Raw genomic sequence first — 27,064 nt, 5'->3', positions numbered from 1 at the left:
TCAGACTTCGAGGCAGGACCTTCCGTTGCATCTTGATCCGCATACTTTGAGTGCATCAGTCCAGATGACAAAGGGTTGCTCGGCTTATCCATAAGAGCATCGATACTAGCAAATCCACCTCCGTCAGACAAATCCTCGTAAGCGTCGCTATATATACTGCTCTCATCGTCTGTGGTGTCTTCTTCGTGTGAGTTGGATTGTGGCACCTGACCTGTCGGCTCCGTAGTGTTCGTGGAGGACGCTGATGTAGATATAGCTGGTTTGGGGGTTTGACTCCTAGCGCCAGTAGCATCTTCGTCCCATCCTCCAGGAATGATTATGCTTGGGAAATTTGGTTCAGGCTTCTCAAACGGACTGGGGGTTGCAGGCTGGAATGCAATACCAGGAACATGGGCGTTCTGTTCTGTTGCTGTAATCGTTGTTGATGGTGCTTCCTCATGCGGAATAGACAGAGACTTTGGCTCCGGAGCTGGTGGTTGCTGAGACATTTCCTTGTGCTCTATGACCCCGTGCTTGTCCGAGTAATCGCTAGAGTCTGACACGTAACCACTGCCTTCGACAGAAGTAACTTCAGGTGGAAGAGGATCAGATGACCCTCTCTGCTTTCGAGCATAGTCATTGAAGACGATGTTGCCAAGCACAATGTCGCTTGAAACCCGAGATTGATCCCCGACAGGACTTGCTGAGACGGTTTCAGTTACCTTTTCAGGCACTTCCTCCCTGTGACGTCGCTCCTTATCTCGGATACTACCAAAAAGAGGCAGAGCAGGTCGCGGCTTCTTAAAGTCTTCAAACTCGTCGTCCTTTTCAGCTATTGGACTCCACCTAGATGCTCCGAGGCCTCCGTAACTAGGCGGCTCAGGATGAGCTGGGGCAGAGGTACTAGGAGCCACCACGTCTTCCTCAAAGCTGACACGAACGTTCTTCTTCTTGCGCCTTCCTCCTTCTTCCGAGGCAGTGTCCGATGCTTCACTTGAAGCACCCCTGGTGTGTAAAAGTCCGTTGGAGCGAAGCGGAGACTCGCCACGACGCGAGACTGAGGGCGACGCTTTTAGTGCGGATTTTGCAGGGGATACTGATCGGGGCAGCGGTTCGTGCTTCATTCCAGTAAGTTCGGTAGCTAAGGGCGCGAAATGAGCGGTGCGCGGTGGGCTTAACGGCGAGTTTTCATTACGCCCGGCGCGTTCGCGGTCATGACTATCATAGGTACTTGCGGGCCTAGAGTTTTCCGGGGTGGATAGCCGGGGGTAGGGGTTGTCCTGGTTCTGGGCGACTGTGGACGAAGCCGCGTCGTCATCGTACCCGACAATCGTGCCATAACCGGAATCTTCAAGTCTGCGACTAGTGTTTGCCTGCTCGGGAGGCTGCATATCGGCATCATTAAAGTCATCAGAGTGCTGTTGAACAGCCGCCCGCGGTTCCTCTCTTCGCTGAGGCGGTGGTGGTTCTTGTCGAACGTAGTGACGGATAGGGCTGGGTAATTCACGACCCATTTGGTTTTCTGGTATAGGAGCAGAATGAAAAGTCTCTGCAGGCTGTGGTCCAGGTTGGGGCTCGGGCTCGGGCATTTCGTGTATCTCCCTATGGCGGGCCATGGCGTCCTGCTTGTGAATAAAGGTGCGGGACGATGGGTCATAGACGGCATCTGGCGACTTCGGATCAACGGGTCGTGGGGCCTGTCTCGACGGATATGTTTGCTTTTGTACAGCTGTTCCGGATGGCTTCACACGCATACTGCCGCTCGACAGCCGAGAGCCTTCGACACCATGCGAGATGCGATGTGAGCTGACTGGGCGCTCAGCTGCATTCTGTACGGATCTCTGAGCATTTTGGACATGGTGGCTAGAGACACCGCTGGATGTCTTTGGTCGTGAGGTTGATGCCATGCGTTGAAGGGCATCTTGGTTGACAACGGGCCCGCCAAACCATCCAGATGAAGCGGTGGTTTGTGGTGGGCTCGGCTTAGTTCCTACTGCGCCAGGGGACATAGGGCGGGAGAAGTTTATAGACCGGGCGGTGTCTTCTTCCTCTGACACATTGGTAAGAGGGTTGGCGGGACGTTGGGGTGCTCGTCGAGGAGTACTAGCGCCCCTGTCTAAGCTCACACCTCTGCCTCCGCCTCTAGGGCCTGGCGATGCTCCGCGATAGAGGGGCTCGACACTCGATGCGCGGCGACGCATGCCACCGCCGTGGTGCTGTATGTTTTCAGGCACAGGTGGGACAGGCGGCGCATTGGTTTCAGCTGGACTTCCCCTGCCCGGCGATGGTGCGCGGAACGAGCGCTCCGTCATGGACCCTGAACTCGACTGCCGATGCAGGGAACCGGACGGCTCTCTCGAGTAGCTGCCGTTGGATGAGAGCGAGCCGCGTCGTGCCATGCGCTTGGTGACGGTGTCTGCTACGGACGTCGGTGTTGGCGAGTGAGTGCGCAGGGCTGCTGCGGCGGCGGCGGACGAGAGGGCGCCATTGGATTCGGCGCTCTTGATGAAGGCTTTGGAGGCGGCGAGCGAGGCGGAGGCGCTGGGAGGAGGCGCTCGCTGGGCCTGCACGGGGAAGAGCATGTGTTAGCAGGCACCGCGTCACCATATACATGGCCGTGTTTGCGCGACACGACGTCTGCGCGCGCGCATCCACAGCCAGAACAAAAGGCACAACCTACCGGACTCGAGGCTGCTCTTCGTCGCTTGCCAAACATGGTGGGCGGGCTGAATTAGGAATTACAGCAGTCGTGGGTGGATCTGCATTATCTCGGCGTCTATGGGCGTGGTGTGGTCTCGGTCTGGGGCCGAAGTTGAGGTGCAGCAGCAGGGGCCGCTTAGATGATGTCACGTCTCGTAGTAGACACGGAACCCGGTGGCACTGGATCAAGGAGCGTGCAAGGCCAACTGCATCGAGCCTACAGTAAAACAAAAAGAAAGGAAAACCAAGGGAGGGACAGCGCAGACGTGGCGAGCGGCAGGGCGAGGAGTGAGATGGATGGATTGCGGACTGGCGAGGGTAGGAAGAAGACGCCGTCTATTTGGTTCGAGTGGAGTCGTCCATGAAAGCAAAACAGGCAAGAGGATCGCCTTATGGTACGCCGTCGAGGACAAGGGCAGAAGCTTGGACGGGGTGTCGTCACGGAGCAATAACATTCATACACCTGTTCATCACATTGCGCAGCCCAGGCCACCGCACAACACGACGCCGACTCACTCAATCTAGATGTCTGCTCCAGCCACAGACGTCACGTCCTTAGCCAGGCCCAGGGCCAGCCGGTCCCTGATTTGCACTAACGGCCCATCGACACAGCAACACCAGGCCAGAGACCCACTTGGGCCACGATAGAGCCTTACTAGTGGCCTACTGGAAACATGGCAAGGGGCGTAGAAGGGGTCGTGTCGAGGATACCGCCATGTTGTCAAAACGTTGTGTGTAAGCACAACTCATCCAGCTAGCCCACAAGGCTGAACAAGGGTCAGCCCTCCGCTATGCTGCCTCAGGCCCTGAACGCATGAACTGGGGAAGCCTCTTAATTTAAAAAGAGGCAAAGGCAAGGACCGAACAAAATACCAACGTTGAAGGGTTTGCCGTTTGCGAAACAATCCCATACATCAGAGGCTATGTTGGCCTCAGGCAATGCACTAGAGGAGAAAACGCTATACTTGGATGTTACTCGACAAAACGATACTGTTTCGCTACGCTGCGATCAGCCGGCTTGAAATCAAGTCTGTTGGTTGGCAGTAACGCAACACCAGTTTTTGTTGTTCCTTAGGTATCTTGGATTGGTGAACCATGGTCTCATCTATGGATACAGTGTTCTTTCCTGCAAAACAGTTAGGCAGCCACTTCTCATCTACTATAAGTCTCCACACATGAGTGACGAGCATTCTCAACTATGTACTTCGTAAATCTACTACAAGACATGTTGAATTAGTGCAGAAACATTCTAAGCGCCCCTCCCGCCAGAGCCAACCACATCGAAGTCGGTAGGGGACAGTGTGGAACGGTGCTTGCATTGAACGACACCGATTGGGTTATCAAAATACCCAATTCTCCTTCCAAAGTAGATGAGCTTTTTACCGACTACCAGATTCACTACTCAGTATACAGCGCTCTGGCGCCTCTCACCTCCGTAAAGATCTCTGTCCCTCGGCCTGAAGCATGGATCACGCACGGGAATACAATCTGGTTTGTAACGGCTCCTTGCTTTCCTAAAGGAAGTCCACCTATTCCAAACTACGGTCTCATTTCGAAGCGCATCTTGTCCGTTCCTCTCTGCTTCCGCGAAGACATCGTGGACTTATTATGCCCCGAAGCAATCAAAACCGAATTTCTCGAGAGACATGAGAATAAGGATTGCCTGGTCAGACTCTATTTAGGTCGTCGCAGTTGCACGTCGCATAGGGAATCTGGAAACATCCGGCTTCGTAACTTTCCACTTCACGTTAACGAGATGAAACAACTCTGGTTACGTCCAGAATCCTACACTATTACCATGGCACAGACTTTAGCTTTCCTCCACTGGAAAGCCGGCATCGATGCAAACGATATAGAATTTGTTCTTGTAGGCGGACATCTTGTTAGTAGTAGTTATCCAAGCGAACAGGAAGTCCGTGCAGCTACAAAGCATACAGCAGGGAGATTGCATGTGACCAATATCAGAAACCAACAGACATCAATGTGGCTACTGGACTTTAATCAGTGCCAGCATTTTGAGTACCACGCGGATGGCGAGGCGGGGTGCAAGGAAGTAATGAAGAAACTTGCCGAGGGCTTCTGGTTCAATGATCCCTACTACCCGCGCCCCAATGCCACCGACGATGAAGACAAGAAACTTTGGGATATCTTTGTAGAGCACTATCTCAAAACGAGTGCGGAGCTTGTTGCCCACCAAGGACCAAGGGAATTCATCGAGGCTGTGGTGGAGAAGGGTAAACAGCGGTCGGAAAGTTATTTATTTAGTCTATAGAAGGGCAAGCTCTTTCCTAAAAAGGTTAGACCTTACCAAGTTGGGAACTACGACAGATGAAACCAGGTGTAGATAGATCGAGTCTATGGTTGCATCAAAAGTAATCTTTGACCCTTGTAAGACTAGTACCTGTTGTAGGAGAGAATTGATAGGCATGTAAATTTAGCATGCGTCAGCCTCGTACTACTACCGCAAGTGGGCCACTACTAGCAATACGCAGCTTGGCAGCTCCCTCTCAAATCTTCCCCGCATCGTAGACTCACTTTTAGCTCTACACTATCATCTCGAATCACACGTTCCTTTACATGAAAATCAGCTACACTAAGCACCAAGTGTTTATCGCTTCATCCATACTTTTGATTCACTCCCACGTGACAAGCTATCAACATGTCAGCTTCGCAGCTGCCGCCTCTGCCACTGTCAGACGGCATCACCGAAAACTATGTTCACTGCCCATCCAACGGACTCACTTTTCACGTAATCGAAGCTGGCTACACGTCAAGTCAACATAAACCTCTCATCGTTCTCTGCCACGGTTTTCCCGAACTCGCCTTCTCCTGGAGAAAGATAATGGTGCCTTTAGCAGACGCCGGCTACCATGTCGTTGCATTCGACCAGCGAGGCTACGGAAGGACAACTGGCTGGGACAATTCATCATTCATCAATACCAACTTGTCGCAATTTGCTATGACTAATGTCGTCCGCGACGTGGTTACCCTGGTCAACGCCTTGGGCTATCGCCAAGTCAAGTGTATCGTCGGTCATGACTTCGGAGCTGTGACTGCTAGCATGTGCGCTTTGATGCGCCCGGACTTTTTCAAGAGCGTTGTAATGATGAGCCATCCATTCAAGGCTCCTGAGCCCCTTCCGTTCAACACAGCTCGAGCTGAGCGCCGAATGGACGCCTCTGCACCGCCACTTGATATCCATGCTGAGCTGACGAGCCTAGCTGAGCCAAGAAAGCACTACAAGTGGTACAACAGTACTAGTGTAGCAGCACGAGACTGGGCAAACCCTGCCCAAGGTTTGCATGAATTTCTAAGAGGATACATTCATGTCAAATCAGCCGACTGGAAACAGAATGAACCTTACCCCTTGGAGAGCTGGACAGCCCAAGAGCTGGCAAAGTTACCCTTCTATTACATTATGCCGATACGCCTATCCATGCCCGAAACTATTGCTAACATGATGACTGGCCAGGACATGTCGGCGACCAAGTCATGGATGCCCGACCGGGACCTTGCGGTTTACGTGGAAGAATGGTCGCGAACAGGCTTCCAGGGTGGCCTCAACTACTACCGCATAACCACTGATCCAGATCGTATGAAGGATCTAGAGCTTTTTGTAGGCAAGAAAATTGAGTGCCCTAGCACCTTCATCTCAGGCGCAAACGACTGGGGGAATTATCAGCAACCCGGGGCCATTGAGTCCTATCCAGATTCTTGTTCCGACTTCCGAGGAAATCATTTCATCAAAGGCGCAGGTCACTGGCCGCAGCAAGAGCAGCCAGCGAAGGTCGTGCAAGAGTTACTGGCGTTTCTCAACGGTCTCTGATGCTGCTGCACTTTCTGTCTGTCTGATTTCCGTTCAAGGTTACATTCACATCCAACTCTCTATCTATGCATTGTACGTCGACTATGTCAACTGCATGCACAGACCAAAAGTCTCTTTGGGCCTAGGCCAGCGCGGTGACCCTGAGGCTGTTTTGCCACACCGCCCTTACTTGACAAGCCCCGTCATTTCATGGCCGCCACCTTGTGCTCGGGTTTGAGATACCAGATCTAAAGTCTTCGCATCAGCCTCCGACGTTCACTTACCACTCACCAAATTTGCTCAGCCACTGAGGTCAATGGTGTCCGTGCTCCAGCGCATTCGCCTAAAGCGATAAATGCGGTAGTATGCTTGTCTAGTCTACATGAATCCTACTATACTCTGCATTGCATGTTATCTATACGTCTGACACGAGAGTCTATTTCGGTTGGTTTATTGGCCCTAGGGACATCATAATAACAACAACAACAAATCCAAACAATCTACCAATTGCGACAGAGAGCTTTCAAAGGTGCTGCACTGTGGTATCCCATTCAGTAACTCATCTAAAAAAGTGAGATTAATGCAGAACGCGCACCTATAGCTTCACCGCTCAGACCGAACATACGCCAGCTTTAGCCCCCGATCCCCTATCAAGCTCATGGTAGTGCTGACTTAACCATACGCTGAGCGCGTGTCATTACTGATAAGCTGAACGACCAAGCCACTGAGACATCTTTAGTAGACCCGATTACGGGCTGCAGGAACATCGTGTATGAACAAATTTAGAGCATCAACACTGGTGCTCTCTCCAATAGAGGAATATGCACACAGGGCTCGATGACGATATAAACTCCTCGTGAAATCATTGATGGTGAACAGCAGTTCAACCATTTCATCAACAACCAAAGGTCCTCTTTCACTTTGACCCTATCTCCTTACCGCTCTTTTAGTCTTTCACTGTCCCGATGGCAACACCGCCTCAACTATCCAATGGCTGCCGATGCAGACCGCCCTTAACCTCTCCTAGTCTACATACAACTTCTGACTCTTCCGGAACCTGCCGATCTCAACATATTGAATCACGCAATTCGTCCACAGAGTCACTTGAACATCCTCCACCGAATGTTCCCGAGGGGGAGCATATTGACTCGAGTGAAGGCGTTATCCAGAAGCACCAGCATCCAGATACACTTGATACCCTTGACAATACTCGAACATCTTCTATCAACTCATCGCAGGAGAGCCTCAAATCCACATCGACACAGGTCTGTACCTCAATGAAGGAGAAAAACGCCGGTACCAAGTCAGGCAGCTCTATGGGTACACACAGTGCTTCCGCGGTTCCATTGCCAAACACAAGATGGTCACACCGGCAATGGATCAAATTTTTGAGCCTCCACTGGCTCTCGGCCTACCGCGTACTTATCGGGCTGACCTTTATCATAAACATCGTAGTATTCGCTGTTTTATGCAAGCGCCTCTCTCTCGCCGCACCTCTTATCGCTACCGCCGCCAACATCTTCGCTGCCGTATTTGTCCGCCAAGAAGACCTTATTAACTTGACTTTTGCCTTTGTAGCAAAGATGCCCTCAAACCTACCTTTTTGGTTTGCGAGGACGATTTCAGACCTGCATCATTATGGCGGATTTCATATCGGCTGTGCAATCTCAGCGCTCCTATGGTACACGTACTTTGTGTATCGCAACACTGTATTATTCCTTGGGAACGCAGACGCAGGAACTGCAACAGCTTCCATGTGGGTCGACATTGTCACTTGTTATTCCTTCCTGTTTTCCATCTTTCTCGTGTGCATTACGGCTCACCCACGGCTCCGTGTCAAATTCCACAACACTTTCGAACACACGCACCGCTTTGGGGGTTGGACAGCGCTCATCGTCCTTTGGATTCACGCCGGCGTGTCCAGCAATAGCCCAGACAATACACACATGCACGCCAACCCCGCTGTATGGCTCCTAGCCGCCACGACCTTTATCATCATCCTCCCCTGGACACGCATGCGCCGAGTACCCATCACCACCGAAATCGTCTCGAGCCGGGAAGTCAAACTCGGATTTCCCTTTAAGCACATGCCTTACACATCAACCATGCGCTTCTCGCGGAGTCCCCTAATGGAATGGCACGCCTTCGCCACTATCCCCAATCCCGACGGCGAATCCGCCTACATTGTGATTTCCCAAGCCGGCGACTGGACAAAGGCCATGATACAGAACCCACCGTCGCACATCTGGATCCGCAAGCCCGCCGCCATGAACTTCCTTGCCTTTTCCCCGCTCTTCAACTCTCTCCTGCTCGTCGCCACAGGCGCAGGCATCGGTCCCATGCTCTCCCTCCTGCGCAGCCCCGCCATTGCCAAAATGAAGAAACAAGGTCGTACGATCAAAGTCATGTGGTGCGTCTACCAACCTGATGCGCCACACTGGCAATTCGTCCAGGATATCATCCGCAATGTGGACCCTGAGCCGAGGATCTTCGATTCTAAACAGGGCAGACCGGATGTCGCGGGCGAGACTACGTATTTGATGAAGGAAGCACAAATTGAAGCTGTTATGGTGGTTAGTAATCCAAAGGTTACGAGAGAGGTTGTTGAGGGGGTTAAGGCTTGGGGCGGGGCGGCGTATGGTGCTGTGTTTGATTCTTAGACTGCGGTCGAAGTCTGTGTTTGTGTTGGTGATGGTGATGCTGACATGTATCTTGGGAATTTTCAACGAGTTGCATCGGATTTTCTCATATCTGTATGAGACGAGGGGAACTGTTGAGGAGATGACGATGCTTTGTATACGCCATATTTGGGGGGTTGGGGGTCGGATCTTTTGACTAGAGTTTGGAGGTGATATACTCGAGAACTGTTACCAAAAAACCGTATAGGAAGATTTAAGAGCTGGGGGAGACTGGCGGTCATTTCTGGGGTTTTAGGGGGAGAGGGGAGTTATGCGGGATATAGGCGGCGTACAGGAGTTTTTACCATCTACTTCTTCCTTTTATCATCGAAAATTTCAACTTTTTTCTTTCCTTCTGTACTCTCTCTCTCCTTTGCCCCCCACGTGATCCAAACAAGTATTAATGTCCCTCCCTGGGTCACGCAAATCCCCCTGTGCCGCAAGAAAACAAGGGTACTTCATCTTTAGAAGACAATATTTCTACTCATGCGCTATTTTTATACTATATTTATAGACAAGGTTTATTTTCAATCTTCTTTTATAGGTGTAGATAACTCCCCTTATAAAAATTACTTTGTTTTTTAGTTAGCGCAGGATGTTAACGATAGTGAGCTGATCACACCTAAAGCAATTTACACTCATTACATGGCCAGCTGGTATCATTTGCGGGATCTTGCATGCAGACCCGTTTGCAGCGAGCGATAATAGTTAGGAACTTCTCCGAAATACGAAAATTACATGACCCCGCACCATCCCCTCTGCCTCTCGATTCGCTGTTGTAGTGATTCATCTGCATCCACTACATCTCCATCCGCACCATCTCTTCCGCCCTTTCCCAACAATAACTTCCATCTCCAAAAATACACTAGTAAACTCAAATAGTCTCCCGGTTAAACACGCCCTATGCAAGTCCATCGGATTCACCATCTTCAACACCTGCCTATAAATCTCTACAAGCGTGCATATATCTTCTAATATGTTACAATTGCTAAAGCCGTAGTCGCAAATGATTGCCGGGATAGGCGGATGCGTTGTTAGATCCGTGTTCTCGAGGAATTGTTTTAAGAGCCCAAACGGATGGATGCGGACCCGACGGCGGGACGGAGAGGAATGATTCGAGATGAGGTAAACGGGTGCGCAAATTCTGGAGGTCATGGGAGTCTATGAGTAGAAGTAGTGTCCCGGCTTCGTAGACTTTCCAGAATGCAGCGAACGAAGCTGTGTGCGTGAGACTGCGCCGCTCGTTGTGGAATGTGTAGAAGAAACTGCCATCGCTGGGGACAAGCAGGAGAAGGTATTTGTCTACCAGCTGACTTTCCTCGGCGCTGTTGCGGCAGGTTACAAAGGCGAAGGTGTGGTACAGCATTGCACTCGGGTTTGGAGTAAAGCGATACAAGATGTGTGATAACAAGAGGAAGCTATCCCGTTTAGCCTCGGGTTTCAGCTCACTTGGGTGCATATTGCGGTCCCGAGGATCAAGGTACAGTTTTGCTTTGTCAAAGAAAGTCTGTGCCAGACTTCCCTCTACTTCTTCTTTGGTTGTAGGCCCCTGCAGACGGTGTAGATTTTTGAGCCACCAGGGGAAGTACTGACCGCGCTGGGATTCGGGTATCCTGTAATAAATTTCTTTGATCTTCTCAGCCATGGCACGTTTGACGCGCCATTCATGTAAGTCACTCGATGTGATGTCACCGAAGAGATGAATCCCGTTGTATAGCCCAAAGAGGTTGTATCGGTCACTGGCGTCAAAGACATTATTAAAGCCGAAATCTTGCAAGACGTCTCCGTCCACGGGTATGGTGTCTCCAACCAACGACCTCCAAAGATAGTCCGCTGAGGTGAGCTGGCGCTTTGAGCATGTGAGTAAGTGATACACGGAAGCTTTGCCTTCGCATGATTCACTGCAGAAGCGCCCTTTATTGCAGTAGCTGCATCTTCTTTTCGTTGGCCGATGACACACGTCGCATCCTAATTCGTACTATTTCTCGTTCGGTGTGAAATGGTAGCGGTTGATAAGAGTCCCTGACCTCTCTGATCGCCTATAAGAATCAGGGTTGAGGGAAATTAAAGTATGATTTTGAACTTTCCTACCTTCTGAACATCACTGCAACTCGATTCTGCTCCGCCTTCACAATTAGATGATCAATCTGCGCTCGCCTCGCCGAAACTTCGTCATGCTGAGTACCGATTAAGCTGATGCCTCCAAATACTGAAGTTCGTTCAAGTCGAACTTTGCCTCCCACTGGAGTGACGAGCTTCTTCACTATCTCTTTATGCAGTGATATCACAGCCTCACTTATTCGCTTGACCTGTTCTGGGAGAAGCAGCTCCATGTTTGGAATAGTCCATGGCTTGAAAAGACGACCGTGGCATCCCTGTGTATTAAAGTGTCCATATGACTGGATAAACGCATGACACATGAAGCAGCACAACTTACTACATCCAATGTAAGGCAATAGTCCAGGACCAGAAGTATTGGATGTGTTCAAGTGCATCAGTAATTGCACCTCAGCATGGATGTTCAGCTTCTGTCTCTATCGCTCTATAAACTTGCGTTCAAGTTGACTTAGAGTCCACTTTTGACCTATGACGGCCTGAACTGCCTCTATTTTTGTATCGAGGCCAAGAACTCTAAATGTATCTATTAGCTTCATGAGGCGATGAGGTAGACTTGCGGGTGCAGGAGGTCGAGACACTAGGGCGATGGTGACATGCATGAAACTCGGGAACTTTAGGGCGGTTTCCTTGAATTTTCCGAATATAACTCTCAGCCGTGCAATTAGACAGATGTTGACCCAAAGTTTTCTTGATCTAGAAGATGCTCGTAGAGAGTTGTTAAGCATTTACTATATAATACTTGACCGGCGTAGGTCGTACGTTGCGATAACAAGCTCTGAATGTCGGTCAAAAGTGCTTCTGTCATTGATATTTGTGTTGAAAAGAAATTCGCGCAGGATTGACAATTATAAATCAAGGTCTGAACCGTCACCTGTTGTGTCAAGATATGTCTTCCTATATCCTGTCTCGAAAGCTTCGAAGCCCGCTCTTAGATCGGGTAAATAGCTGCTCTGTATCCGACTCTGATAGAATGACACCAACTCTTCCCACAGACGTACATCTGTATTTGTATCTAAACATATATCAACAGATGAGTTATCGATGAAAAGTCAGTCTGTGAACATACCTTCGCCACGCGAACATGATTCCAACAGCCTTTCTGGGACAGTAAATATAGGCTTGTCAGCCTCTGAGAACCCCTCATTCTGAGAGATTCAGATAGACACGCTGTATTTGCTCTCCCTCATAGCAGAGCAAGCGACTGCAGTTCCGCCTTTTTTGTTTGCGGCAAATTCCGCCAAACAGTCCAGAAACTTCTGTTTCAGCTTTCCATGTCCAGAATCTGCTATTCGATGAGCGCAGCTAGTGTTCACACTAGATGCGCCCGCATTGTCGTTTTTATCGTTACTATAGTCTTCGTCGAGCACGGCGTTAGATAGCGAGGAGGCTTCGGCCTGGTCGCCGTTACGAAGCGATAGCAGATTGGCTAGAGAGTGGAAATGGGACCAGTTTAGGCCTGGATAGTCCTAGTTGAATGTTTCGCCTATTTCAAAACACAAAGCTATCGATCGTGCTGATGGTGTGTGATGCGTAGCTGTGCGGGGTCGATCTAGACTTGGGTGCGAGGAGTGATATGCCTGTAGACCAATCAGCCAATGCAAGGTCTATACGTACCACTGCCACGAAATAGAAGTCGCGTGTCATCTTTGCTGCGTCTCGAGCAGAGAAATGAACAAGTGCTTGACTATTGAGACATCTTTTTATTTCTCACTCTAGTTCTATCGTACCCTTGCACTTCTACAGCGATAGTACCGAGTATGGTATGGGATAGCATCATCTTTTAATAGGGAATCCGAGTTGTTAGTGCATCAAACGGGATGGCTAGTTCGTGTTAATACATGTCCTTAGTTGAGCTATATCTACGTTCGTGGTGTTGTGAATACTACTACTGAGGCCAGTATAACGGACACCATCCTTCCTATTACGCGGCTTAGAAGTCAAAAGAACTCGCTCTAACGCCAGAAATAGATTAGCACGTGATCTCATAGATGTTTCAAGAACTAAACGCCATACTTTGGCCTGATCTAACTTAGTAGCAACTAATGCGCTATGCACGTAAGTATACTAAAGCTATAAGCTAATTAAACAGAATTAAGTCTAGAACTCGGACAAATTCGGAATACACCTTACTCAAAGCTGATATTTAAAATAATGTAGAAATAACGTGCCCCACCAGTAAGCTGGCCACACCAGTAAGCTGGCCACCCCACCAGACTTGACGCGACACTCTGTACAACCACCACCATGCCGCGACAACAACGTTCTATACGGACTTCTTGTGAAGGCAGATTAAGTCTTGCTATAGCCTCCTATCGTAATAATCCAAAACAATCAGTACGCGCACTTGCAGCAGCGTATGACGTGCCAAAATCAACTCTTCAGACACGTCTCCAGGGTGTTCAGCCACGATCAGAGATTCCATCTACTAGGCGTAAGCTACTGCCTATTGAAGAGCAGTCTCTCGTACAGTGGATCCTAGACCTTGACCGACGCGGTTTTCCGCCTTATATTATTGACGTACGACGAATGGCAGACGCTCTACTCGCTGCGCGCGGCCAAGATCCACCTCCAGCACCTATTGGCAAGAACTGGGTGTCGCGCTTTATACAGAACCAGCCAGAGCTTCAGACAAAGTGGAGTAGAAGGCTTAATAGTCAGCGCGCCTCCTGCGAGGATCCAATCGCAATTACAGCGTGGTTTAAACTAGTAGAAGAGACGCGCCAGTCGTACGGCGTCTTAGACCAGGATATCTATAACTTTGACGAGACTGGGTTCGCGATGGGCGTCGCTGCAACGTCAAAAGTCGTGACTAGCGCTGATAGAATTGGTCGAGCAGTCGTCGTACAGCCAGGTAATCGCGAGTGGGTGACAGTAATCGAGTGCGTTAACACGTCTGGCTGGTCTCTCCCACCATTCGTGATCCTATCTGGTAAGGCCCACCAGAGCAGCTGGTATCAAGGCCTCCCATCAAACTGGACTGTCGCAGTATCAGACAACGGATGGACGACTGATCAGCTTGGCGTAGAGTGGGTGAAGCACTTCAACCAGCATACAGCTGCTCGTACAGCTGGAGTCTATCGGCTACTTATTCTAGACGGCCATAGTAGCCACGCCACGCCAGAGTTTGACCAGTTCTGTACAGAGAACAAGATTATTACTCTCTGTATGCCGCCTCATACGTCGCACCTCCTACAGCCACTTGATATAAGCTGCTTCTCCCCACTCAAGCGCGCGTACGGGCGTGAGGTGGAGAAGCTCGCCCGCCAAGGCCTCCACCACGTTGACAAGGTAGACTTCCTTACAGCCTATACACGGATCCGGCCGATAGTTTTCACGCAGCAGAACATTCAGGCAGGCTTTCAGGCGACAGGCCTTGTCCCTCTCTGTCCAGAGCGTGTCCTATCGTCGCTCACAGTAGCCAGAACACCGTCTCCACCACAGACAGCAGCGCAGACGCAGGCAGTAGCGCAGACAGAAACACTACGTACAGTAGAGCAGCTTCAGCAGCAGGTACGCTATCTCCAAGAGCGACTGGGCCGGCAGCCAGAGAGCCCAACAAGTATTGCGATACGCCAGCTTGCGAAAAGCGCTCAACTTGCAATGCAATCAGCAACAATACTTATAGAAGAGAATAAGAAGCTACGTATAGAAAATCAGCGTCAACAACAAAAGCAGCATCGACAACGTCAATATATTGCTTCTGGTGGAGTGCTCCAGGTGCAGCAGGCTCAGCAGCTTGCTGCAGAGGCAGAAAGGATGGTCATGGAGGCCAGCCAGAGCCAGGCTGGTGAGCGACGTCAGCGCGCGCCGCCAACGTGTACGAAGTGCCACACTCAAGGCCATACACGGACTCAATGTAGATAGTAATAATCTACCTTATAGTAGAATATAACTATATTATCTCTTATTATTGTGGCTCAATTGCGCAGAACGTTGCGTCAAGCCTGGTGGGGTGACCAGCTTACTGGTGTGGCCAGCTTACTGGTGGGGCACGTTATTATCTTATATAACAGTTCTGTTATTTGATCTCTCTGACATGTAGAAGTCTTGTATATATCGCGCTATGATAGGGGTGCGAAGCCAATTAACCCTAGACTAACTAATAAAGAACGAGCGACAACAGGACTAAACAAGCTATAATATTTTAGCTACCCTTCTAAAATGATTAAGGATAACCTTAAAAATGATGTTTTCGTTATAACAGTGCGGTAGAAGCGACATGGCGACTTTCAAGGTGCAAAAAACCGCAGGTTCTTTACGGCACGGCGGGATTTGCGTGACCCGGGGAAGGATGTTAAACAACAACAGCAACAACCGCTCCCCCCACCGCCGCCAAAATCCCACCTCCAAATACATTATTCCGACCCGCCGCACCAGTAAACTGCGCCGAACTCCCACTCGAACTCATACTAGGCGTCATCATCGCGCCTCCGCCCGCCGTCATCGTCATCGTTTTATCCCCGTCCATGCTGATTATCAGGGGTTTTGTCTCGTTGCCTGCTGCACAGGAGGGTATGGGTGCGTTGGATCGGGTTACGATGACGTCGGAAGGTGTGGTACTGGGGCAGGCGGGGTGGATGGTTAGGGTTGAGAGGGGGGTGCTGTGGGAGGAAGGGTTAGTTGGGTGGATGGATGGGTAGGAAAGGGAGACGGACTCTGATGTTGCTGTTACTGCGGTGAGGAAGAGGGTGAGGAGGGGGTTTGAGAGTCTCATTGTTGGAAGTGGTGAGGGTTGAAGATGGAGAAAGGGTTAGGAGTATTGATGATGTATCTTCTCTCTTTATCCTTCCAAGTAGGAGAACTAGACAGTCATAAATTAAACAAAGTCCTTCAAAGTAACGCTGTTTTACTTTCTTACTTGTGATCTTTGAACTTAACTCCCCCCTTGCTTTCCCACACTACACCCTCACCTACTTTCTTCTCGCCTCGGCTTTCTCTACTTCCACGCCACAACCGTCTTTCCTCCTCCCTCGAAACCATGATTAGCCTGTATACACAAACTCACATTCCCCCTTCTGTAAATTACCGCCAACTACCGACTACCGGATCAAACGTCTTCCACTCGGGAAACAGTGTTGCCGAAGGACTAAGCAGGTATGGTTTGGGTATGGATCGTAGTATCTGGACTCGCCCGTTTAGAGGTTACGTGAACTAGAGCGAACGTGTGCGTCGATCTACTAGTGTAAATTGGGGTCTGAGGTGTGTTCGGAGGGAGTGTTTCCCGGTGCAAGGGGCGAACGGGCTTTGCGGTGAATGAGTCGGGGGCGGGAAGATGGATGGGTTAGTTTACTAGGTTCGCAGTTGCAAGTTTTTTCATCGGCACGGGATATTTTTTATTTGACGATCACTTTCTTGGTGCTAGGTGCGAAAGAGTGCGGCCGCAGGAGTGTGGGGAAGATTAGTAGTGCGGGTTCTGGAATTCGCCCGCTCGAACGCTTGTGAGGTTGGGTGTTTTGGATGCGCGTAGCTTCAGGGACGAACGACATTGTGCAAATATACCTTGGCTAGTTTTATTGGTGGGCTTTGGATGTGGACGTTCACAGTTTACACCTCAAGTATCGTGTACAGCAGTATTGGTGGGTTTGCGGGATTCGTAGTCTTACTGTGCAACCGCCGTCTTGCTGTCTTGCTGTCTTCCCAACGGGCAACCAAACATGCAATGAATAAAGTGAAAAAGCCACACTCGTCATACATCTCACTACACATCACCCGCGATGTCCCCATCCGGATACAATACAAATATTTTTCCCTTTCTACCAAAGAAAAACCCCGCATCCACCATCGTCTCGCGGATCTCCCTCCTAGAATGCACATACGGGCTCTACGTCCCGCGCCCCACGATGTCTTCACAAAAAAAACCAGGTTAAACAAAATAGGCCTCGATCTTCCACCTTCCAGGAGGTCCAGTCTCTTCCAATTGGCCGGATCACACCAAGTCGATCGTAGTCCGCCCTGTAGCGTGGTGAGCTTACCCGATTTAGCGCAATTCTATCATTCGGAAGGTCAGCATTCCGTGAATGTGGGCAACTACCGCACTACACAACACCAAAACGAGCCCAACCCGCAAATGTGCGGGGATGCTGTTTCCTGCACGCTTACCTAGATTTGCCGGCGCCAGTCGCTTTTTGGCCTTACAAACCTCTGATTGGGAAATTGGAGTTGCTGAGCGTTTCCTCATTCGAGTGGTTGCGGCATAGAATCTTAAACGTACGCTAGGATTTAGGGGCGTCGGATGAGGTTCACTCCGTTCGGGCGATTGTTTTCTACAATCAACGATGATGACGATGACGGGAAGATTTGGAGGTTCGAGGGGAAGGGAAATAACGGGACTAGTAGAGTTTGAGGACGAAAGGCATCTGTGTATAAGAGACGCTGTAGTCTTGAAAGGAAAGAATAAGGCATCAAGTACACCACTCTCACAAACTTGAACCCACATTAATCCTCAGACTTTTTGTTTACCAAGTCCCTTAATACCATCCACAATGAAGTCCACCCTCTTCTCCACAACCGCCGCCCTCGCGGCCCTCACTTCCGCCTCCCCCATCTCCCGCCGTGCAGATGGCCCAACAGACGGCGAAATCCTCAATTACGCACTCACCCTCGAACACCTAGAATCCACCTTCTACAGCGACGCCCTCGCCAAGTACACCGCCGCAGACTTCTCCTCCGCAAACTTCACCCAAGAAACCTATGACCGCGTAAAAACAATCGCCGCAGACGAAGCCGCACACGTCTCTTTCCTAACCGCAGGCCTCAAAGCCGCAGGCGCAACACCCGTCGAAGCTTGCACGTACAACTTCGGATATACAGACGTAGCATCGTTCCTCGCCACCGCCTCTGTCCTCGAAGGCGTAGGCGTAAGCGCGTACCTCGGTGCCGCCGCGGACATAATGTCGAAAACCTATCTCACTGCTGCCGGCTCGATTCTCACCGTCGAAGCGCGACATGCCGCCTACATCCGGAACAGTATCTCTGAAGCCCCGTTTCCTGCGCCGTTTGATAACCCGCTCGGATACAACGAGGTGTACACGCTTGCGGCGCAGTTTATCAAGTCGTGCCCGGAGTCGAACCCAAAGTTGCCGGTAAAGGCGTTTCCGGTGTTGAGCGCGAAGCCGGCCGAGGAGGGCAAGATGGGGATTTACGGCGGTGACAGGATTGTGGTTTCTACACCGAAATATAAGATTGAGGGGGACGTGTATGCGGCGTTTATTACGGTTACGGGACCGGTTTTCGTTGATGTAAAGGCAGTAGAGGGGGGGTTTGAAGTCATGGTGCCTAAAGAGGGTGTGATGGGGCAGAGTTATCTGGTTCTTACGAGTTGCAACACTGCGGCTACGGATGATACGATTGTGGCGGGCCCGGCAATTGTCGAGGTTATGGCTGCGATGACTTAAGTCTCTGTCCATCTTTCCTGACCCATTCTGAACTTTACTGCTGTCTTTACGCACCCAGAGAGAGAAAAGAAGTGCAGTGTAAACTAATTCTATTATATAATATATAATTCTTTACTGCTAGTATCAGAAAAATTGAAAAAAAATCAATGGAAGTTCATTCTTGCATATCATATCTCACGTGCCCTTTTTTTCTTCTCTTTCTTTCCTTTTTCTCCGCCCTAAATCAAAAGAAAACGATGTTGCAGATACACACACAAGATTTACCCACCCCACACACATAGCCCTGCATCAAGCCCCCTGCAGCGAAAAAAGAAAGGCCCTTGCATATACGCGCGTTCTGCCGTCGTGTGCCGAACATGCAGGATGGCACCACTTTGCTGGTACGACAGCACGGCAGAGCATGGGGGAACAAAGGAAAGGAAAAAAGGAAAAAAAGGAAAAAAGACAAGAGGAGCAGAGGGGGGGAGGGGGATGTTTGGTGGGACGTGGGAGTGGGGTTTGCTAAATATAGGTTTGGGGATTGGATGGGTGTGTGCTACATGTGTTCTATGCAAATTAGAGTGAGAAAAAGAAAAAAGATGTTGGACATAGGAGAGAGAGATATTGGATGCGGATGCAGAGGACGAGGGGAATCTTCACAGTGACTTGAATAGGGAAGTGATGATCTTTCAAAGTCATTGACATTTCTCATTATTCTATGTCAGCCCAATAAACATACCCCCGCCCTTGACCATTCTATCAAATTGTAAACATGCAATGAATACACTCTCAAACTCAGCGCAGTGCAAACCAACTTGGCTTCGATTAAAATGTTTCCAGCCAGCCGGAGTAAATTCTTTCATCCCATGTGATGTCGTATGTGCGTATATATACAAGCCGGACGTTATGTTCCTCTCTTCCTCCCATAACCCCATGTCCCCGACCCACGCCCATCCTCCAATCTTCGATACATTATTCCATGTAACAAAAGAAAACAGGCCCAGCCAACCCTACCAAACAAACAGAGGGTATTCTTCCCCCAACATGTCCGCCCAGACAAGGTCGCGGACATGAGAGCAAGCAAATCAAGCCACCAACCGACCAAGATATCATGGATCGGGAATGAAAAAAAAAAAATGAAAAAAGACAAAAAAACCCCCCGATAAGCACACGTGTGCTCCCAGTTCCAAATATACAAGGCCCTGTTTCGTTGGGCAAGGAGATGGATATGATGCCGCGCCTTGGGAAGGAGAGTTAAAAAACTTCCTCTACTGCAAATGGATGATGCCAGAGATCACAAAGGAATATTTTCCTTGGTGAGAAATTTAAAAAAAAACGCCAACCAACGCCATGCCGTCATGCAAGAACTCGTGGTGAGAAGGAATGGTGATATGCGGTCGTTTCGCTCGTCTAATGCTGGTACGATGTCGGTAACGACTGACCGCCGCAGTCGGGAATCTTGAGTCCGGGCTTGAGATTGCGGTTAACGTCCATGAGACCCCATTTGTCTTCCCACTCTTTGCCTTTTTCGTTGTACTTGATCTTCCATGGCTCGTCGAATGCAGAGAACCTAGATAGCTGTTAATTGTTTTGCGTCCATGTGCTTTTTTTTTAAAGAATAAACTCACCAGAAATACTCAGTACCATTCTTCAGACTTGGGCATATCCAGTCTTCCATAAACTGATTCATTTCGTCAATACCAGCAACTGATCCCTCTGTGCAAGTCTTAGCTCCACCGCAGCCGGTGCCACCTCCAGATGGCCAGCCGACTTCTGCAATAATCTGGTGAATCTTGTTCTCGCTAGCAGTAAGAGCAACGTCGTGAGTTTGCCAAAAGTTCCAGGTCCATCCAGCGGCCGCCTTGACGTCAACACCGGCGAAGAATGGATGAACGTTGGACATGACAATGTCGACCTTGGTGGCCATGTCGGCAGTCCAGTTGTCGCCAAGATCGGCCATGGCGACGGGGAGCTTGCACTTGTGGTCTGTAATGTTCTTGCGGAAGTCGCTGATGTGGTTGAGGAGCTCACTGGTGGTCAAATCCTTTCGGAAGAGCACCTCGTTGCCAATAATGATACCCTTGAAGTAGTCACAGCCATAGTCGTCGAGGATATCCCAGGTCTGCGAAATCTGTCGCTGGGTAGTGGTGTCGTTGCTATCAAGCCAGACTCCAAGCCAAATCTTCATGGAATCCTTAATCTCCAGGCGCTCAATGGCGTGGATAAGCATCTGGGTCTGGTTGCAGTCAGTACCATAGAGGCGGACAGAGTCGGTCAACTGTGACATGACGGCCAAGTCACGCGTAATGTTATTCTGCGATGGTGGGATGTGGACACAGTCTGGGTATTGTGTGTTGAGGGGCGTGTAGTCCATGCCGGGGAAGACCTTGTGCAGATTGGCGTTGTTCATAAGGGCCTTGATCTCTGGCGAGTTCTTGCCAAGGTCGTCCTTGTTGTCTTTGGCAACGTCGTTGGCAGCTTGTTGCGCCTTTTCTGCGTTGCCTGAGCCGCCGCCGCCGCCCCTGTTAATGGTGGCTCCGAGGACACCACCGAGGATTGCGCCCATCATGATGACTGTGATGATTGCAATGGCTATCCACATTCTTTTCTTGCGCTTCTTCAGGTCGTCTTCTGCCTTCCAGCTTGCAATCTTTTCGGGCATGAGCTCCCCGCTTCCGTTGACCATGGGCACTGTGTCGTACTTGTTGCCGTCGCGCGCAGCGCTGTAGGCGGCAGCGCCTGCTGCAGCACCTGCAGCAGCACCTGCACCTGCGCCAGCCGCGCCATTGTTGATTGATGATCCGGGGGAGCCATTGCGGCTGCTGCCGTCGCGTGAGCTGCCAAAGGGGACAAAGGAACGGCGCTTGTTCTGCAAGGCCTCGCTGGGGCCCATTCCCCAGTCGTCGTCATTGTCGACTTCGTGTGGATTGATCTGACCCATTTGGGGGGCGAGGTTCTGGGCCGACGACGAGTAGCGGGTGTAGGGCGTGTCGGAGTAGGTGTGGCCGCTGTGGGATGAGTGAGGCATGCTGAGGAGAGAGCTGTCGCTCGAGTACATGCCAGGAGCGAGAGGCGCAGCGGAGCCGTTTGAGCGCGAAGAGTACATTGGGCGAGGGACCATGGAGGCGTCATAGTCATTGAAGGGTGAAACAGGTGAAACTGGCGAAAGGTTGCTGGGGACACCCAATGGGCGCCCTGACTCGATGCCTCGTGTGGGCGGCGCGGAGGCTGGAGGCTGGTGTGCAGCCATGGTGTTGTCGGAGAGGGCGTGGCCAGGCGTCGAATAGTCGGAGTAATTGTTGGGGTCAGCGTAGGGTGGGTGGCTATTCATGTGCTGGTAGTGGGTGTCGGGGTGGTGGCCTACAGGCGTGCGATGGACGGGTGGAGGGGGAGGGCTGTCGTCGGCGGAAGCGGTGTCGGTGTATTGAGCTTGTCCGAGTGGCCAGGCTTGTTGCTGGTGGTAGGCCATTTTGGGGGACTTTTTCCTACAGAGGATGCTGCAAGAAGCGAAGACGTCTTAGGCGGCGGCGCACCGCTCGGGGGATCGGTCGCAGCGGACTATTGGTGGGGGCGTAGGCGATTGGGGCGGGTGTCTTTGTTTGTTCTTGCAGGGCGAGGCAGGCGTGTACACTTTGGGGGCTGGCGCACAGGCAGCCAAAAGAAATGGTGCGGCGTTGGAGGGAGATTGGGTGTTGGAGGGAAGGGAGGAGAGGTTTGGTGGATAGAAAATAGACAGAACAGGATGCAGGCAAGGCAGGATGCAGGCAGGCAGGCAGGGCGGCGTCTGGCAGGCCGGGTAAGACGGGCTGGTACCACGGAGGCTGACGGCGCGAGTGCAGGTGCAGGTGCTGGTGCTGGTGCTGTGCGCGCCGGGGCTAGCCCGCCGCAGCATTTCACCCAGGAAACGCAGTACACCAACGGCCGCGAACCCACTGGTGACGTCGGCCAACCCAGCCATCCTCGCCCTCCCCAACAGGTTTTGCGCCGCCGTATTCGCACAAGTAGTAGTGTATGGCACATAGCTCATGTGTAAATACGTACACGATGCATTCACTGGCGTGCGCGACTAAGTAAGTACTGTTAGTACTATTAGCTGCAGCCATCGATGGATGGATGATGATGATGATACTGTGCGCCCGCGTCAATCAAGACACCACACGACACGCATGCACCCCATGCTCTGTTGTGGCAGTGGTTGCATGTTGACATGTACATATATCAAGTATGGATGATGATTAGGTGCCTGGCTGTGCGACGCCCGTTGCGTGAAAACAAGCAGCCCAGGGTGGCGGGCAAGGTGGACAGGCCAAGGGTGGGTTCAGTGGGCCGCCTATCCAATCTCCGCTATCTCAGCATCGCCGTGGAGGAGGCTGGTGGTTGGTTGTCTTTGTCCACCCACCTTCTTTTCGGGACAATCGTTATAACTCCACTCCCACAAGCCTTTGATCCAATATCCAACACTGCCGGTCGCAGCATCCACGTACTGCTGCTTGCGTATCTCTCCCCTCCCTCTTGGTACCTGCCAATGCACAGCCCGATGCCGCTTCCAGTAGAGTAGCCCGCCATGCATCTGCATCCTCGACACTAGCCAGCCCCACACGATCCAATACATATGGCCTGGTCGCGCAATCGTCGATGCCCTTGTCTTGTTGCTATTGTTGTCGCTGCTGCTGCTGCAATTATTCTACATGCTACTTACTTACTTGTCCATAGTCCAAACCACTGTCTCATGGCCAGTTTGCCATTGTGAAACGCACGCACGCACATCGCAATCGGCGCAAGGCTCACTCTCTCGTCCCTACCCCGCCCCAGCGAAGCTTATCTCATTTTGCGTGCCCGACGCCAGAGCCGCGTCAGCGACCATTTCTTCTGCCGCCTCTTAGCCTCCAAAATGTTGCCTCTTATGTACACTCACATCGCCTCATGCCCCAAATCTTGCTTCTGCTTCCACCACCACCGCATGCTCCCTTCCGCTGCCATCCACTCCCCAGCAGTCCATGTCCTGCTCCTCCACCCGTATTGCAACACGCCCAACCACTCAAGTCCGTGCTGCACAGTCGCATCATGTCTTCACGAACCGGTCCTGCCCCGGCCTTGGCATCGCTTCTAGCTTGCTGCTAATTATGAACGGCCTCTAGTCTACCGCTCAACGCAAATCCTCGCTGCTGACACGAGTCTGACACCTCCGCTGCAAAAAATCAATCTACCCCAACACTCTAGGCTCGGCACAGCACGGCACTCACAACAAAAGACCCCAACTCCATGTTGGCCATGCTGTTGGCCCTGCTGCTAGGCCAACAATTGTCGTGCCTTCCATTTCGAGCATTGCCACGCCCAGCACGTACGACGCGTATACTCTGCTGCATCTGTCCCCGTAACAACAGTCTGCTCAACCACCCATACACATACATTTCTCTCTTGTCAATTTATTTGCTCTCACATATACTACCCACCAGCATTGTTCTCTCTCGCACCCTGCAATACCCCCATGGTATGCTCCCAAACCTTGTTTGCAGTGTCATCTCGCCGCGCCTTGGCCCAGCTCACTTCCTTCCTCTCGTCTCCTCGCTGGCCAACTGCATAAGCACCCCCTCCCATTTCCCTCTGACTACTCAACGCAACCTTGTCCCCCGTCAATGTTCCCTTTGCAGGATACCGCTCCGTACACAGAGACACCATGACCTGCCCACACACCTCAGGGCTCGTCATAAACCAGCTTGCCAATGGCTTCAACACCCTCCACAACATACGGAACCATAGCGGGTTTTCCTCACTTAGAAAAGTGGGGCCGTCTACTAGTCCAGGGTAAATGTGTACAAAACTGATTTTTCCCTCATGCTGCTCGGCCAGTGATTCAAAAATAAATGTCTTCATGAAGCACGTCCGCTTGCGTACTTCGGTCACACTGTAGATTGCTGCCTCCGGCGCACCAATCGCCACCTCACCTGCCTTGATCTGGTCCTCGACTGATCCCGCAAAAATGGAAATGACATGCGCCGTCGTCGGGCTTGCTCGAAGCAACCCACTGAGATTCTGTATGAACCGGATGCGCGAGTAGTAGAGCAACGACATTTGCGAATCAATTCCTTCTTCCGTGACTGCAATTGCTCCAATCAGTACATGAAACCCTGACGGAACAAAAAAGATAAATAGCAAATAACCTACGAGGTGATGGTGCTAATGGCGACAGCGCTGAACTCATGTACAATGCATCCAATCTCGGTGGTCCGCCGGCGAACCCATCTGTCTGATTCTCTTGCCGCATAATCTCCTCACACACATCATCCACCTCCTTCATCAAAGCCAAATTCTTTGCCCTGATGAACCGCCACTCGGAGCCCGCGCTGGTCTCGCGACCAAATTGCATCAGCGTCTCTGCTCGCTCAACATTGCGTCCTACGAGGTAGACCCTAAGTTTAGATCCATGCCCTGCAAACGTAGAAGCAAACGTTTGTGCTACATACGATCCAATACCATTTGTACCTCCAATCAAGGCTACAACGAGCGGCGGTCCATCTGGCAGCTGCGCAATGCTCGAGCGGATAGTTTCGAGGTCCGGCATTGTTGGATTTTGCGAGGTACAACTGATGTGCTAAAGTAACAACCGCAACAAACGAATACTGGATATGTGTATTCGACTACCTGGGTAATATAAATCTCTGCTTTATATTTATCTCCAGTTATCCTGCCAGCAGGAGGCCTTATTTTTTCTACCATTGCTAATACAACTCGTCGTATATTGCCGCTACGTCCGTTTGTATAGTACGCCCTGTATTGGTGGCTGCAGGCTGGGGCCTATCAGAGCTGAGATGCTTACATGCTTAAGTCCGTAAGTCCGGGAGCTATCCGTCATAACACTCTTGTAACCAGCAAATACTATGTATAGTTATACCCACAATACATGCCTTATTTTCCTTTCCATGCATCAACACCATTATGAACTGTGAGCGGCTTAATCTTAGGAAACCAGTCGTTTCACACATCCGGCGCCGACAGATGCCTCGGTCAAGTTCAACTGCGCCTGGCCGCTCGACTCGTCTGCGATGGACAGCGCAGATATGACAGTATGGATGGACTCGGCCTTCAACGTCTCCGCGAGATCAGAGGTTGACATCTAATCAACAACTATGGCTTTGGCATCATCGCTAGGCGTCTTGGTGAAGATGACATATTCGTGCGTATCCTGGACTTTCAGAACGTTGTAGATGGCCAGGCCAATGCCAGATGTGCTACCCGCGAGCGCGATCTTGACCATTGAACAGAAATGATGTTTGAATGGCTGGCTGGGGCGATTACGGCGTTAACATCAACGAAACATAGAGAGTGTTAAGTTTCAATGGTTCACCTGATATTTATGAGGCTGACAGGACGGGAAGTATGTAACCGTACTTTGAACTAAGGCCTAGGAAGGTCAGCCCTAGGGGGACACCTCGGGCCAAAGGGTTCACGGTCACGTGTAGAAGAGTATACTATATAGTCCCATCCGAACCTTGAGACTCCTTCAGAATTCGTCTGATTTCACTCCAAACTCATATGTTTTGTGCCTATCTGCGAAACTCCTCACGAAGTGGGTGATTCCGAAACCTATGGTTCTGCATAAGCTCCGGGTGTACTAGTACGTAGAACTTCTAAAACCATGTTTTGTATCGCTACTCCTCATCTTAACTTGGATTTACCATGGATTTTCTCCACCTGCCAAAGCTAGTAGTATAATGTCCATCCCTACGTGCCAGGACGCACGGTGTAACGGGACACTTTTTCTTTCGGGTGCCCGGATTGTACCAATCATGCCTTTAAATGGACAGGTCTAGTGTGCATCCATTTTGTAGCTCTTGCACTTCTAGTGCATCAGCCTCCGACGCTGAGAGGCGTGTTGTTGACCACGCTGTCGCTCGTTCTGTCAGCGCCGTCCATCAACTCTCCTCTAATACCCCCTTATCTATTTGCGGTAGTATAAACTTCTATATAGCTTAGTGGACTAGAAAGAAAGCCAAAATAGCAAAGATCAAGACTGCACACTCAAAGAGTCTACTTAACGTGAGAAGTGTACGTCCTGGCAGTTTCTCCGCGCGGACGGCACCGAACACCAACTTTGTGATTTTATGGTACCCTTCAAAACAATTAAATTTTTGTTAGAAATCACTCCTAAAGCGCCTAATAAGGCAACTCACAACTCATATCGGGCCCAGCCCTCCCTCTGACAGAGAGATGGCGGTGCCAGGTACCCCAGGGCAGACACTTCGACCTCCAGAAGTGACACACACGCGCCCTGAGGACCCAAATACCCCTAGCCTAGCTAACCTACGCACTACAAAAGACACAGGCAAGCCGAAGCAGCGCCTATACCTATATCGTTCGGTGGTAGTGCTAACAAGAGACAACGTGGTAGACGGGCGCGGTTACGGAGAAGG

At 50.8% G+C, this 27,064-nt stretch overlaps 12 protein-coding genes across 12 annotated transcripts; 6 read left to right on the top strand and 6 right to left on the bottom strand.

Annotated features, from left to right (window-relative positions):
• Positions 1-1,910: 1,910 nt before the first annotated feature.
• Positions 1,911-2,695, bottom strand: COCSADRAFT_71379 (uncharacterized protein; the record flags this gene model as incomplete). The annotated part of the gene is made up of 2 exons (XM_007702388.1): positions 1,911-2,543; positions 2,660-2,695. Coding segments are annotated over 2 exons (669 nt in total), but the record flags the coding sequence as incomplete, so codon positions are not given.
• A 1,269-nt stretch (positions 2,696-3,964) lies between these two features.
• On the top strand, positions 3,965-4,867 carry COCSADRAFT_51041 (uncharacterized protein; the record flags this gene model as incomplete). The annotated part of the gene is made up of 1 exon (XM_007702308.1): positions 3,965-4,867. A coding segment is annotated over one exon (903 nt), but the record flags the coding sequence as incomplete, so codon positions are not given.
• A 367-nt stretch (positions 4,868-5,234) lies between these two features.
• COCSADRAFT_37247 (uncharacterized protein) lies at positions 5,235-7,005 on the top strand. Its single transcript, XM_007702183.1, has one exon. It carries the CDS (start codon positions 5,339-5,341, stop codon positions 6,503-6,505), a length of 1,167 nt encoding a protein of 388 aa, XP_007700373.1. The 5' UTR covers positions 5,235-5,338; the 3' UTR covers positions 6,506-7,005.
• A 314-nt stretch (positions 7,006-7,319) lies between these two features.
• On the top strand, positions 7,320-9,493 carry COCSADRAFT_357895 (uncharacterized protein). The gene has a single exon (XM_007702387.1). It carries the CDS (start codon positions 7,450-7,452, stop codon positions 9,142-9,144), a length of 1,695 nt encoding a protein of 564 aa, XP_007700577.1. The 5' UTR covers positions 7,320-7,449; the 3' UTR covers positions 9,145-9,493.
• A 657-nt stretch (positions 9,494-10,150) lies between these two features.
• COCSADRAFT_92111 (uncharacterized protein) lies at positions 10,151-11,026 on the bottom strand (the record flags this gene model as incomplete). The annotated part of the gene is made up of 2 exons (XM_007702386.1): positions 10,151-10,750; positions 10,916-11,026. Coding segments are annotated over 2 exons (711 nt in total), but the record flags the coding sequence as incomplete, so codon positions are not given.
• Positions 11,027-11,249: 223 nt separating this feature from the next.
• COCSADRAFT_357889 (uncharacterized protein) lies at positions 11,250-12,924 on the bottom strand (the record flags this gene model as incomplete). The annotated part of the gene is made up of 6 exons (XM_007702385.1): positions 11,250-11,696; positions 11,754-11,983; positions 12,152-12,292; positions 12,347-12,425; positions 12,447-12,746; positions 12,895-12,924. 6 exons carry the CDS (start codon positions 12,922-12,924, stop codon positions 11,250-11,252), a joined length of 1,227 nt encoding a protein of 408 aa, XP_007700575.1.
• A 600-nt stretch (positions 12,925-13,524) lies between these two features.
• COCSADRAFT_91403 (uncharacterized protein) lies at positions 13,525-13,749 on the top strand (the record flags this gene model as incomplete). Its single annotated transcript, XM_007702384.1, has 1 exon — positions 13,525-13,749. A coding segment is annotated over one exon (225 nt), but the record flags the coding sequence as incomplete, so codon positions are not given.
• Positions 13,750-15,501: 1,752 nt separating this feature from the next.
• On the bottom strand, positions 15,502-16,244 carry COCSADRAFT_328246 (uncharacterized protein). Its single transcript, XM_007702383.1, has 3 exons — positions 16,139-16,244; positions 15,936-16,081; positions 15,502-15,881 (listed from the first exon to the last, which is right to left on the bottom strand). Exons 2-3 carry the CDS (start codon positions 15,992-15,994, stop codon positions 15,575-15,577), a joined length of 366 nt encoding a protein of 121 aa, XP_007700573.1. The 5' UTR covers positions 15,995-16,081; positions 16,139-16,244; the 3' UTR covers positions 15,502-15,574.
• Positions 16,245-17,535: 1,291 nt separating this feature from the next.
• On the top strand, positions 17,536-18,827 carry COCSADRAFT_328239 (uncharacterized protein). Its single transcript, XM_007702382.1, has one exon. The coding sequence runs from the start codon at positions 17,763-17,765 to the stop codon at positions 18,672-18,674; it is 912 nt and encodes a 303-aa protein (XP_007700572.1). The 5' UTR covers positions 17,536-17,762; the 3' UTR covers positions 18,675-18,827.
• A 1,236-nt stretch (positions 18,828-20,063) lies between these two features.
• Positions 20,064-21,984, bottom strand: COCSADRAFT_91960 (glycoside hydrolase family 17 protein; the record flags this gene model as incomplete). Its single annotated transcript, XM_007702381.1, has 2 exons — positions 20,064-20,223; positions 20,282-21,984. 2 exons carry the CDS (start codon positions 21,982-21,984, stop codon positions 20,064-20,066), a joined length of 1,863 nt encoding a protein of 620 aa, XP_007700571.1.
• Positions 21,985-23,151: 1,167 nt separating this feature from the next.
• COCSADRAFT_328223 (uncharacterized protein) lies at positions 23,152-23,936 on the top strand. Its single transcript, XM_007702380.1, has 2 exons — positions 23,152-23,202; positions 23,367-23,936. Exons 1-2 carry the CDS (start codon positions 23,179-23,181, stop codon positions 23,772-23,774), a joined length of 432 nt encoding a protein of 143 aa, XP_007700570.1. The 5' UTR covers positions 23,152-23,178; the 3' UTR covers positions 23,775-23,936.
• Positions 23,937-24,098: 162 nt separating this feature from the next.
• Positions 24,099-25,215, bottom strand: COCSADRAFT_160867 (uncharacterized protein; the record flags this gene model as incomplete). Its single annotated transcript, XM_007702379.1, has 2 exons — positions 24,099-24,751; positions 24,819-25,215. The coding sequence occupies 2 exons, from the start codon at positions 25,213-25,215 to the stop codon at positions 24,099-24,101; spliced, it is 1,050 nt and encodes a 349-aa protein (XP_007700569.1).
• Between the last annotated feature and the right edge of the window lie 1,849 nt (positions 25,216-27,064).

Source organism: Bipolaris sorokiniana (genome assembly GCF_000338995.1).
Source record: "Bipolaris sorokiniana ND90Pr unplaced genomic scaffold COCSAscaffold_8, whole genome shotgun sequence".
Classification (NCBI taxonomy): Eukaryota; Fungi; Ascomycota; class Dothideomycetes; order Pleosporales; family Pleosporaceae; genus Bipolaris; species Bipolaris sorokiniana.
The sequence above is the reverse complement of the archived record's forward strand: the minus strand, read 5'-3'. Positions and strand labels throughout refer to the sequence as shown.

Coding starts and splice junctions, on each gene's coding strand:
- COCSADRAFT_37247 (XM_007702183.1), top strand. CDS start 5,339: ATGTCAGCTTCGCAGCTGCCGCCTCTGCCACTGTCAGACGGCATCACC.
- COCSADRAFT_357895 (XM_007702387.1), top strand. CDS start 7,450: ATGGCAACACCGCCTCAACTATCCAATGGCTGCCGATGCAGACCGCCC.
- COCSADRAFT_328246 (XM_007702383.1), bottom strand. CDS start 15,994: ATGAGACTCTCAAACCCCCTCCTCACCCTCTTCCTCACCGCAGTAACA. Junction 15,882..15,935: donor GCAGTAACAGCAACATCAGA/GTCCGTCTCCCT, acceptor TTCCTCCCACAG/CACCCCCCTCTCAACCCTAA.
- COCSADRAFT_328239 (XM_007702382.1), top strand. CDS start 17,763: ATGAAGTCCACCCTCTTCTCCACAACCGCCGCCCTCGCGGCCCTCACT.
- COCSADRAFT_328223 (XM_007702380.1), top strand. CDS start 23,179: ATGCACAGCCCGATGCCGCTTCCA. Junction 23,203..23,366: donor ACAGCCCGATGCCGCTTCCA/GTAGAGTAGCCC, acceptor ACTTGTCCATAG/TCCAAACCACTGTCTCATGG.